Source organism: Pan troglodytes, chromosome 2, assembly GCF_028858775.2.
Source record: "Pan troglodytes isolate AG18354 chromosome 2, NHGRI_mPanTro3-v2.0_pri, whole genome shotgun sequence".
In the NCBI taxonomy this organism is placed as follows: Eukaryota; Metazoa; Chordata; class Mammalia; order Primates; family Hominidae; genus Pan; species Pan troglodytes.
In genome coordinates this window covers 144,769,937-144,783,492 of record NC_086015.1, presented here as the reverse complement: position 1 = coordinate 144,783,492, position 13,556 = coordinate 144,769,937, and the positions used below count along the sequence as shown (strand labels likewise).

General features: G+C 36.3%; 1 protein-coding gene across 8 annotated transcripts in view; it reads right to left on the bottom strand.

Moving 5' to 3' along the window:
* Window positions 1-13,556, bottom strand: part of RASA2 (RAS p21 protein activator 2) — a 129,578-nt gene that overhangs the window by 43,245 nt on the left and 72,777 nt on the right. For all 8 annotated transcript variants that reach the window (XR_010155345.1, XM_009446575.5, XM_001160805.6 and 5 more), the window contains 4 exons: window positions 13,387-13,488; window positions 1,980-2,136; window positions 1,496-1,644; window positions 337-451 (listed from right to left, as the gene is read on the bottom strand). Coding sequence is in view for 7 of the 8 variants with exons in the window: in XM_009446575.5 (XP_009444850.1) it covers window positions 337-451; window positions 1,496-1,644; window positions 1,980-2,136; window positions 13,387-13,488 (523 nt within the window). In the remaining variant the exon portion in view is untranslated. The remainder of the gene's footprint in view (window positions 1-336; window positions 452-1,495; window positions 1,645-1,979; window positions 2,137-13,386; window positions 13,489-13,556) is intronic.

Genomic DNA, 13,556 nt, shown 5'->3' with positions numbered 1-13,556 from the left:
TCATAGAAATTTAAATTGTAGCAAAGCGTAAAATGTCCTATGCAGGGATAACATATACAATTTTCTTAAAACATGATATCAAAAAGTATTTGTCATATATTTGAAACTCTAGCTAAAATAGAAATCCCATAACAAAGAAATAATGTAGATTATACTATACTGTACCTTTTGAGTAAAAATCCATTGACAGAGAAGTAAATAATTTGCTTCTAAAGTATTCAGTCTATTTTTTCAGTAACACATGAATGAATAAATCCTTCCCATCAATAGATCACTTGATAAAAGGACAACTATCATAAGGCCACAAACTATCATTGTTGGAGATATATTCTGTACCTCATCAAGAATAGGTTTTAATGTTACTTTCAGGTAGTGCCCTCCCACTATTTTCATCATCTCATCCAGACATCGGGTAGCCAGGGAATTTCCTCTAAAAATTGTGTTTGCATCTCTGAAATAGAAATAGATGAAACCAAATGTAGTAAACAAAGGTTTTGAAACCAATAATATAACATACTTGACCAATTTAAGAAAGAAGCATTTAGCTGAAATAGATTAAGACATACTAGAAGGCATAAGTGACCTACAATTTTAGTAATTTTTACCATTTATTTAAAAGCTTGCTGCCATTAGGTTTTTCAAACTTACCAAAAATATATTAAAATAACGGCCAGGTGTGATGGCTCATGCCTGTTATCCTATCACTTTGGGGGTCCGAAGCAGGTGGATCACTTGAAGTCAGGAGTGTGAGACTAGCCTGGCCAACATGGTGAAACCCCATCTCTACCAAAAATACAAAAATTAGCTGGGCATGGTGGCCAGTGCCTGTAATCCCAGCTACTCAGGAGGCTGAGGCAGGAGAATCGCTTGAACCTAGGAGGCAGAAGCTGCAGTGAGCCAAGATCATGCCACTGCACTCCAACCTGGGTGAAAAAGCGAGTCTCTGTCTTAAAAACAAACAAACAAACAACTCAATACACGTGTGTGTGTGTGTGTGTGTGTGTGTGTGTATATATATATATGTTTTTTTAAAAAGGCAAATCATGTTTATGAACCAAAAATGTGGAGTATATGTATGTCTCTGTGTGTAAAAAAACAAGTGTTAGACTATGACGTGAATGAGAGGTCACTTGATTGCTTTTTAGAATGTCATACATATGCATATAAGGGTGATACATAATGAGTAAAGAAAAAAACACTTCTGCTCTGGTGTTTTAACTTGTGACACGTGAATCATTACATTAAGAAGCAGATTAGTAACAAATGAAATTTCCTGAGTTAAAGAAAAACATCCTTCATTAATTGTTGTCCTTAAGGTAGGTGAACACTGTTTGATAGCTTAACTGCCTTTTGTTATTTGTTAAGTACTTCTTTTCAGCCTACTATACAGTAAGGCTGATCAATACAAAAAAATTCAGACTACAAAATCAATCTGTCAAACCAAGGTCCAATTTCAACAACATGTAATTAACATTTAATAAAATATAACTCTTACTGTGTATCCTTCAAGTCTAATTCAGCCACAGCAGTGGCAAAAGGAACAAGTTTATCATGGTGCAGCAGCAGTCGTACAAGGGGCAAAACAGCATCATTTTTATCTCGACATATTTCACTCAAAATGTAAGCAGCTGAGGCAGATATTGGCTAAATACAGAAAGGTAGAAAACAAGCACAAACATCAAGGAAACATGATTAACTGTTCAATCACTAGCCTGTAAAAGTAACTGAAATAATGTCACTAAAGCTGTTATACAGGACATTTAATTTTCGAAATTTTTTATCAGAGATGATTGTGGGAGCACATGTAGGAATCATAGTACTCTGGTTCAGATAAATAAAAATGTGTGTGTATATATATGTATGTATATAATTTTTACTGTTTTAATAAGACTTGATACTCTTGAAATCTTTTCCTTATCATTTATAGAATTATTTTAGCCGTTTCATGTTAAATCATATCCTTAAGATTCTTAACATACTTGAACATCTGGTGATTTTAGCAGCAAAGTTTTCAAAGGACCATAGTACTCTGAAGGAAGCACGTAGTCTTCTGTATAACATATATTTAATCGAAGAGACCCCAGGTCATCAGTTTTGGATGACTTGTTTCCATTGTCTCTTGGCTGTAGCAAGTACCTAAAGTAAAAATATAAGGATTCCATGTGATGGAAATGCATTCAAGCCAATGAGGCAAGTTAAGAGTTAAGTTATAAAAAAACTAAACCAAAAAAGTCAACTTAGTATTTATAGTTAGGAAGCTTCATAAGTAGCAGGATACTCATCTTCAGAAAACTAATATTGGTTATACATTGGATTACAAAGCTATAAACACATTTTTATCCAGGAAACAAAAAGCATAGATATTACAGAAATTAAGATCTCAAAGGAGTTGAACAAGAGTTTGATTAGCTTGCAGGTTTAGAAAAAATGATAATAAAAGGTAAACATTTAAAATCCAATGTATTATCAAAAATAAATTTTTAATAACTAAATTTAAGAAAGAGGCATTTAGCTGAAAATTAAGACAGTCCGGGTGCAGTGGCTCATGACTGTAATCTCAGCACTTTGGGAGGCTGAGGCAGGCAGATCACTTGAGGTCAGGAGTTCGAGACCAGCCTGGCCACCATGGTGAAACCCTGTCTTTACTAAAAATACAAAAATCAGTCCGGCATGGTGGCAGGTGCCTGTAATCCAGCTGCTTGGGAGGCTGAGGCAGGAGAATCACTTGAACTCAGGAGGCGGAGTTGCAGTGAGCTGAGATCCCGCCACTGTACTCCAGTCTGGGCTTGCCTGGATGACAGAGCAAGACTTCGTCTCAAAAAAAAAAAAGTAGATAAGACATATCAGAATGCATAAGTAACCTTGTTTTAAAGTAAATTCTTTTTCCAAAAATTTGAACTTAAGAGAAATTTGCAGGACCAAAACCAGAAATCTAAGAGTTAAAAAAAAAAAAAAAAAGCTTTTTATCATGGGAATTTAAAAACACAAACAAAAGAGAAGAGAATATTGAACTCTCATGTACCCATTATCTAGCTTAAACAATTATCAACTGAAGACTAATCTTGTTCGCAGTCACAGAAAGAAAAAAATTATGTCCTTTGCACTAACATGGATGCTGCTGGAGGCCACTACCCTATGCGAATTAATGTAGAAACAGAAAACCAAATACCCTATGTTCTCACTTGTAAGTGGGAGCTAAACACTGGGTATGCACAAACACAAAGATGGTAACAATAGACACTGGGGGTTCCAAAAGTCGGGAGGGAGATGGGGGTAGGGATTGAAAAAACCATCCGGTACTTTGTTCACTACTTGGGTGAAGGGATAATAAGCCTAAACCTCAGCATTACACAATATACCCATGTAACAAACCTGTACATGTACCCCTGAATCTAAAATTAAAAAACAATACAGGCCGGGCGCGGTGGCTCACGCCTGTAATCCCAGCACTTTGGGAGGCCGAGGCGGGCGGATCACGAGGTCAGGAGATCGAGACCATCCTGGCTAACACGGTGAAACCCTGTCTCTACTAAAAATACAAAAAATTAGCCGGGCGTGGTAGCAGGCGCCTGTAGTCCCAGCTACTCGGGAGGCTGAGGCAGGAGAATGGCGTGAACCCGGGAGGCGGAGCTTGCAGTGAGCCGAGATCGCGCCACTGCACTCCAGCCTGGGCAACAGAGCGAGACTCCGTCTCAAAAAAAAAAAAAAAAAAAAAAAAATACAAAACAAAATTGGATGAAGGCTGATAAAAACTGTAAAGTACCATTGACAATCAAGTATTCATATTTCCTTTTTGGGGGGATACTCAGCAATATGCTTGCCTAAATTTGAAATTTATGATTTGTTGTTAGTGTAAATACCTATTTTTTTCTAGACTATATCAGGATTAGAGAAAGGCAATTTTTACTCTTAAAGTAGCCTAAGTTGGCAAAAACAATTGAACTCAACTAATTTGGACATTAAAACTTCAGAATTGCTGGGCTTTAGCCAAAATATATCTTTCTCGGACTGGAAAAAAAAAGTTTGCTACTCATTCAAGATATCACAGGAGTTCCAGGAGTTAAAAAATTGTTCAAACTCTTAAAAATTTATTTATCTAAAATAATATGCCAATTACAAATACTTCATCCCCTTTATTCCATTAGAGCAAAATATCTAAAAACATCCAGGAAAAAAACTTAACGTATTCTTATTCTTCAATAATTCATTATTTTAAAAAGGCGTTTTCTTGCGCTGTATATAAAATAGTGAATCTTTGCTTTACTTAACTATAACCAGAAACCAAACTGCAGAAAAACTGTATTATATATGTCTTTTATTAGTACATTCTAAAACAAAATTATTTTAAGTTACTATGTGCAGCCAGATGATCAATACTAACACTGATAACATCCTTATTTGGACACTGAAAATAGCATAATTTTAAATTATGCTGCAGAAACTATCACAATTAGAATATATTAAGGGAATTTATTTATAAATATTTATCTGCATATTTTTTTTCCTGTGGCTTATCATCATATTGCCCACGAAATTTATTTTCAGAAATAACTCCAAATTAAATTTACAAATTTGGATTTGCTATTAACAAACGCTGTAGGGTAGATAAAAGCAACTGAATGGAGATTCTTTTTGTAGTGAAGCTCAAACTTCAAGAACCAAGAAAGAATCTGTGTGGAGTGCCACTTACTATTTTCATCACTCTTTGAACCAGAATCTTCTTTATTTAATATTAAAAAATCCTTACTACACATAGACAAATAGATAACGATGCATACATATATAAACAATGTCATCAAATCAATGCTTTTGTTCTTTTAAGGAACATTTTCTTTTTTTTCTCTTTTAACTTTGTTTTTCTCTTATCTTTTTTCCTATCTTCAAAACACTACCATTCTGCACCTCCGCTTCTCTTAGGAACCTGTTAACTACCTACTATGGACCCTTCTCTATTTTCTTCATGCTTATATAATTTTATATAGATTTTTTTAAATGTGTGCATATATACACATTTATAAATGAGTTCTGAGCCTATTAGTCAGTTTACAAAAATGTTATCATATTCTACTCTCCTGTATCTTGTTTTTTTACCTGAAAGCACTTCCTAGTTAACTCTTTGAAACTACTTTTCATAGATCCAGTTTGTTCTTTTTAACGGGTACATAATATTCATGCAATGAATGGACTCGAGTTCTTTAAGAGAGGTATTTATGAATATAATGAAAAATAATTGTACTGTCTTGTGAAGTGAAAATGCTATACAGCTTAATAGGCCATAAGTAACTTAAAAATAATTGTGTTCAGAAAGCAATAAACAGCAAACATTAAAATTTTGAATTTAATTTCAACCCTCCTTACTAAGAGACTGGGGAAAATTATTTATTTGCTTTGTGGGTCTGGGAAATTCTCTCAGTCCTCTGTTACCCAAGTTCTGCTAAAATGCTTTTGTGGATTTTCTTTGCCATTCTTCTCCCAGAATAATCTGCACTGATACTTCTTTTATTATTTGCAGAAAATCCTCAACCTCTGTTTATACAATTGTTCAACATTTATACTAGGCACGGCAAATTTATAGCACTGGTTACTTATACTGAGGAAGAGTTTGTCTTTCCATTTTCATCTTGTTACTGCTCTGTTCTGTTCCTCTCTTACTCACTGCCTCTATGGTATACACTTGCTACAGTAAAGGGAGGGATTCTCTCCTTTGGTATCATGTCACAATTATGACACAAATTGCATTTTCTTATATTTTGTGAATACATGTAAAATACATTAAGAATGCATTTTAATGTTTTAAAAATACATTTAAAAAGGTTAAAAATACATTAAAATGCATTTTAAATGTTGTCAATATTTCCCCTATACTGTTTGAGAAATAAATTACATATTTTATCTAAGAATGTAGAATGTTTGGAATTATTATTATTATTATTATTTGAGACGGAGTCTCACTCTGTCACCCAGGCTGGAGTGCAATGGCATGCTCTTGGCTCACTGAACCTCTGCCTCCTGGGTTCAAGCGATTCTCCCGCCTCAGCCTCCCGAGTAGCTGGGACTACAGGCGCATGCCACCACACTGGGCTAATTTTTGTTATTTTTAGTAGAGACAGGGTTTCACTATGTTGGCCAGGCTGGTCTTGAACTCCTGACCTCAGGTGATCTACCTGCCTCAGCCTCCCAAAGTGCTGGGATTACAGGTGTAAGCCACCATGCCTGGCCTGGAATTATTTATTTATACTCACAGTTTTCAAGTTTTATAAATCCTGCGCTAAGGCCTTTCTAAAGTTTAAAATTACAAAGCCCAGTAGTAAAGTAATTCCCTAAAAATACTAAAACAGATTCACAGGTGCAATATTTTTAAGCAGTTTGAATTTTTTTAAGCATTGCTGTTTGAACCCACGATTTTATTTTCAGTAGATAGGTCAGCATAGGGCACATGGGCTTAGTAGTAGACATTCCATGGATGTTGACTAGAGAGTGAGTGAATGAATGCTTTGGTTTTGAAGCCTTGGGTCACTTTTTGAAAGCAATTAGAAAGAAGTTTCTAACTAACACGAGAAAAAAGCTGCCATCTTCTCTATTCTCTATCTAAAGGCAATGCCAAACAAAATTTAAAAATACATACACTGATTTTTTTTTAATAAAAGACTGATCTTGTTTCAGCCATACCTTCACTCACTCTCCCATCCTGTTCCTGCATTATTATTTTAAAGCAATTTCCAGGTATAATTTCAAAAAGTCATCACTATTCACTTAGTATTCAAATTTCCCCAAACTTATCATAAATGTTTTTCTACAGTTTGTTCGAATCCAAATAAGGTCCATAGATTAGAATTGGTAATAGCATTCTTAAGTCTCTTTTATAGATTCCTCACTGTTGGTCCTATAGAGTTTTCCACCTTTGGAATTGTGTTAACTCTTATCTCTACCTCCACAATGTCATTTACCATATTCCTTCATCCTCTCTGTATTTCCTCTATATTGGTAGTTAGATCTAGAGGCTTGGTTAGATTCAGATTTGATGTTCTGGCAAGAATGCTTCATTGATAATGCTGTGTAGTTCTACCAAGAGGCACAAATGTCTGGTTGTTTCTCCTTTTGCAATATCAGCAGCCATTGATGATCACAGCTTAGAGCCATTAATCATCAAAATGATAATTTTATAACTCTATTACTCCTCCTTCACTTAGCTGGAATGCTGAGATGCTTTTTATAAAAGAAACAGTAGTTTTAATACTTAATTTATATATTTATCAGCTATGACCTCCTCTAATATATTAATTCATTTAAAAATAGAAGGAAGAAGGCTATAATAGAACATTTATTAGCTTTGAGAAAGATAAGATAAAGACAGAAAAGACAACTAGCGAATTAACCAAGGCAAATTTAAAGGATGAAGGGATGGTTAATACAAGAAGAAATTACATCACTATCCTACAAAAGAGGAAGATCAACCTTCAGAACATCTACTGTCTGATTTAAGAAATAGTGATGTAAAGATATGGTCAATGAAATAATTAGAAACAAGCCTGTTAGCAAAGGTAACTCAGAAGTACCTCTAAGAAGTACCTCTAAGTACCTCTAAGGGAAGTGTATTTAGTCTGTCCTTATGCTGCTAATACAGACATACCCAAAGCTGAGTAATTTATAAAGGAAAGAGGTTTAATTGACTCATAGTTCCACATGGCTGGGGAGACCTCGCAATCATGGCAGAAGACAAAGAAGAGTAAAGGGATGTCTTACATGCGGCAGGCAAGAGAGCTTGTGCAGGGGAACTCCCGTTTATAAAACCATCAGATCTCATGAGACTTATTCACTGCCACAAGAACAGTATGGGGGTTTGAAACCACCTGATGATTCAATTATCTTCACCTGGCCCTGCTCTTGACATGTGGGGATGATTACAATTCAAGGTGAGATTTGGGTGGGGACACAGCCAAACCATATCAGGAAGTTTAGCTGGTTGATGACCAAGCATCCTGACAATTGATACTTTGGTCAATTTTTCACAATCCAGGGCATGTTCGGCAACCTTGCAAATTCAGACATCTCGTTTTATCAGCACATCTAAAGTGAACCTGAAGGTCAAGTGTGGTGGCTCCCGCCTGTAATCCCAGCACTTTGGGAGGCCAAGGCAGGTGGATCACCTGAGGTCAGGAGTTCGAGACCAGGCTGGCCAACATGGTGAAACCCCATCTCTACCAAAATACAAAAATTAGCCAGGCATGGTGGCACAGGCCTGTAGTCCCAGCTACTTGGGAGGCTGAGGCAGGAGAATCGCTTGAACCCAGGAGGTGGAGGTTGCACTGAGCCAAGATTGCACCACTGCACTCCAGCCTGGGCGACAGAGAGAGACTGCATCTCAAAAAAATAAAAAAAAAAGAATAAGGTGCACCTGAATTGCAATGACTGAGTGCAGAGCCTGATATACTTAAAAGCAGGTCAATTATTAAATTTATGAAAAAGAAATATAGTCAAGTGGCATAAGTACCTGGATTGTTAAGTGACCAATGCATTTTATTATAGAAATGCTCACTTACAAAAGTAGGGAGAAGAGTGATAATAGTAATAATGAACACCCTTTCTTACCACCACCCCCATGTGCTCGTCACTTGGTTACAACAATTATCACCATTTACCATAGGGTTTTCATCTATATCTTTCACTGTATTTTTTTACCTGTTGGTAGGCTATTTGGAAAGGCAAATTATCAAAAGGCGTTGTGGTGAGTACAGAGGCATGACAAGGAGTTTTACGCAGCCTTAAGAATCTCTCAGCTAAGACAATAGCCTTGCCAAGGAAACAGTAATTCTTCTGGACCAGAATCCCCTACCCCCTCAATTGTGCTTGAATAGGCAGTACCATGCCTACCTCTTCTGAATCCTTTTTTATTACTCTAGATGAATCTTTTCCTCCTATTGAACTAATGTTTTCCATGCACAGTAGAGTAACATTACTTGTATTACTGCTTACTCAGTTACAACTGGTTCTGCCTCTCCGGGACCATCCCTATCCATCTTAAACAGTGTCTCCAAACTCTACAGTCAAAACAAACTCTGTTTTGATTTTTGCTACAGAAATTTTGCTCAGAGCGCAACTTTATTTCCTTTAGCTCCAAATAACTGAGGGAGGGGTATGACATCCCTCTTTACTCTCATATAACTGAAAATTACCAGGCCTACAGTCTTAACATAGCATTGTTCTATGTAGAGGAATTAGGGTAGTGCTATACCAATTACTCATTTTTATGCACACATTGTTTTTGGATGCTTAAGAACTCCAGAAGGGTTCACTCCTGCCATACTTTCTAAACTTGTTTCCTTGGATTTTCTTTGCAGGATAAGAAATCCCCATAGACAAAATATCTCATCTATGTCTACTTGAGAAAAAAAAAAAAAGACTTCACAACATATTGTTGTTTTACCTATCCCTTGAAAAGATCATTTTTTAAATGAGTAGGGAACTCTCTGATTCTCTTTTATATAATATTTTATAAGCAAGGGACACTCAAATTCTTTGCTAATCGCTTAAAAGAATGTTTTTGAGTTTTAAATATATTCAGAAATATGCCAAAGTTCAAACTTACAGTACACTGGTTAAAAGCACAAACTTTGGGGTCAAACAGTTTGGTTCAAATCCCAGCTGTGTGACCTTAGACAAGTTGCTAAATTTCTCTGTGCTTTTTCCTCATTTGTCAAATAAGGAGTATTAATAGTGTCTTAACACATTAAAACCCTACAACAGCCCTAAAAAAGTTATTATAAGTAAAGCACTTAGAATAGTTCCTGGCACACAGTAATCACTATGTAAATGTTACACATATAACATTTATATATGTGATGTATAACTATTACCACTTAAATATATGAATAACTATCAATAGTTATTTGTATAACTATATAAATGTGATTATTTTAAAATATTATTACAAAAGCTCAATTTAATAAACTGCCTGAAGGATCCTTGTGAATTAAATAATTCTCTATGAATTAGAGCTAAAGAGAAAAGGCTCAAGATTTGTTAAATAGTTCAGGACTATCTGGCATTTCTAAGCGAAAACAAAACAAAAAACTCATATATATTATGTCAGTTTTTGAATGAAATATTTCCGTTTGAAAGAAAAAGAAACAGGAAATAAAGAGAAATTTTTAACTGAAAGTAGCATTCAGTTGCTCTAAACATGTACTTTTCATTCACAGGCATAAAAGCAATCCTTATGCTCTCAAGAGTAAGCAGTTTTGACAGTCCCTTAACAGAAAAAAATCAGCATTTAAACAATTCTAACCATAGGGTCTGTGTAATTAAAATTGAGGTAGACAAACCCAAAGTGCAATTATTTGTACATAATGCTATGTAAATGAGAGAATAAAGAAGCAGTTCTATTAATAACTGAACGTGGGCCGGGTGCGGTGGCTCACGCCTGTAATCCCCGCACTTTGGGAGGCCGAGGCGGGGGGATCACGAGGTCAGGAGATCAAGACCAGCCTGGTGAACATGGTGAAACCCCGTCTCTACTAAAAATACAAAAATTAGGTGGGTGTGGTGGCGGATGCCTGTCATCCCAGCTACTCAGGAGGCTGAGGCAGGAGAATGGCTTAAACTCGGGAGGTGGAGATTGCAGTGGGCCAAGATGGCGCTACTGCACTGCAGCCTGGCGACAGAGCGAGACTCCGTATAAAAAAAAAAGTTGAACGTTATTTCTGTTTTTTTGTGTGTGTTGTTGTTGTTTTTTGTTTTCTTTTTTTGAGACAGAGTCTCGCTCTGTCTCCCAGGCTGGAGTGCAGTGGTGCGATCTCAGCTTACTGTAAGCTCCGCCTCCCGGGTGCACGCAATTCTCCTGCATCAGCCTCCTGAGTAGCTGGGACTACAGGTGCCCACTACCAAGCCCAGCTACTTTTTTGTATTTTTAATAGAGATGGGGTTTCACCGTGTTAGCCAGGATGGTCTCGATCTCCTGACCTCATGATCTGCCTGCCTTGGCCTCCCAAAGTGCTGGGATTACAGGCTTGAGCCACCGTGCCAGGCCTATTTCTTTTTTTTTTTTTTTAACTGAAGACAGGAGACTTGTTATATTTTCTAAATTCAAATATTAAACAGATACGTTAAAAATGCGAGACCAAAGGCTGGGCGCAGTGGCTCACAATCCCAGCACTTTGGGAGGCCGAAGTGGGTGGATCACGAGGTCAGGAGTTCAAGACCAGCCTGGCCAACATAGTTAAACCCCGTCTCTACTAAAAATACAAAAATTAGCTCAGCATGGTGGTGTGTGCCTGAAGTCCCAGCTACTTGGGAGGCTGAGGCAGGAGAATCGCTTGAACCCGGGAGGTGGAGGTTGCAGTGAGCCGAGATCATGCCACTGCACTCCAGCTTGGACAAAAGAGTGAGGCTTTGTCTCAAAAAAAGTAATACCCCCCCCCCCCAAAAAAAGTTTGAGGACAAAAGGTGTCAAAATTAACAAACTGGAAAGCTAAATCATATCAAATATTCATCTAGTCTAAAATCATGTATAAAGTGCTTCTGTTGAAAAGAAAAACCCAGTAATTCATTTTATCTATTATTTGAATCTTACTTTCAAATTTAAAAATTAAAACTGAAAAGATGTTTATATCTATTTTGAGACTTTTCAAACAACAGAATTAAATTACTGATGATTACTCTCTTAACATCAAGATTAGAAAGAATTTGCCTGAAATCCTGAGGGTAAATAAATCTTTTCTTGAGTTTTCATGCAGTTACTAACAACCCCACAAGGGGATGCTATGGCTCTACAATTGACGGAGGAGGTTAAGAGTTTTATTTCCAACTTAAAAGAAATGGCATTCACATTTTTATGTTTCCTTACAACTGTGGAATTATATATGAATTACCAGATGTTCCTATTTCATGCTATATAAATTTCAGCACTTATATTTCTGGCAGGTTACTTTAAAATATCATGGGCCAAAAACATCTATAAAAATAAAATTAGTTTGTTAATGTTCTTACATACTGCCAAAGAAGCTGCACAAAGTTTTGCCAAATTTGGAAGGCATCTCTGGAGACAGTCTTACTTAAAAAACAGATTATGTGGCACATTTCAAGTTCATTTTGAGGGACCCGGAGGCACTACAACGCGTTTTTCTCTTCTGTACTGAGTGGTCTGGCACATAATTTTAAAAACTTGACAAACTGAGCTCAGAAATTTTCATTTTAAAATGTATGCTATTTGATGGAAGGTGGAAGACATGGTGTAGTGGGAGGATGACAGGTCCCAAATCTTCATCAATTTTTCATAGTGACTACGTTTGATTTTTTTCCCCCTCTGTGGATGCATTTTACAAACTATAATACACAAAATGCCAACATAAAGACCAATAAATCTTAGATCTGCCTTGGACTATAGAGAGGCAAAAATAAAGTAAAAATTTTGAGAGTCTCCATATCAGTCTACAAGTGATAACTGCTCTAGGATAAGACTCTAAAATGAAGATGTCTGATGGCCAATCAGAAGAGGCAGGCTCTTTTAGGGACAGATGAAACTGATATCCATAAGAAACACCTAAACACTCCTCTTTGAGGCAGCAGAAACTGAGTTCCAAAAAGTGCTCCTTAAAAGGCAAATGAGAAAGGCATGTTCATTTATATCCAGTTGAAACCAAAATCTAGCAAGAGAGATGCTGGGAAACATACTGAAAGGATACACACGCTTTTAAGTGCTATAGACAGAAAAAAACAATAGTTTCACGTTGATTCTGCTAAGGAAACTAGCTCAATGTAATGTCTGAACATTAATTTGAATTTAACATCAGTGTAATGTTATTATTAGAGTCATTGAAAACTAAAATAATATTATAGTCATTATTGAAAACCAAGAGCCCTAAAATGTGCCAGCTCAACAACATAAGACCTTAGACATTCAAAAAGTAACATTAGGGCCATCTACAGTACATTTCAATGGGGTGTGGTGAAGGAAGAACAGTGGTTAGTTCCCATAAACAACTGAGTCCCCTAAATAAAATCCTTTGCTTTCAAATACTCACAGTTCCTATGACCACTAATAAAACTTCTGAAATGCAGACACTGATTTGTGACCAAGCGTTTTCTTACATGAACAACTCTTATGTAATGTTTCAAATGTTTCCCATTTTTCTCAAGAGTCAAGTCTTCACTTCTGAACAGAAAAATATTCCTAGATGATTCAGTTCTTTTATCTCAGTACCACAGGTCAAGTCATAAAACTTACAATTTACTTCTGCAACAATGAATTAATGAACATATCAATATTAATGACGTTTAGCTTATTACATGGCAAATTTAAAATATGTTCAGAGTAAGCATTTATTTGCATATATATGCTGTACTAAAGAGAATTAAACTATGGAGTTCACTAAAATGCTGGGCTCTTACCAGGCTTGATGAGAGGAATCAGTTCTTAATACGTTCACAGGAACCTTAATCTCACCTAGGAAAACATCTTGGACTAGGTTTCCATTGTTCCACAAGTCGATCCTGAAAATTGAAAACTGGCTTTATGTTTTGCAAACAATGTTTAAGAGAGTTCACACCACAAAACAGCT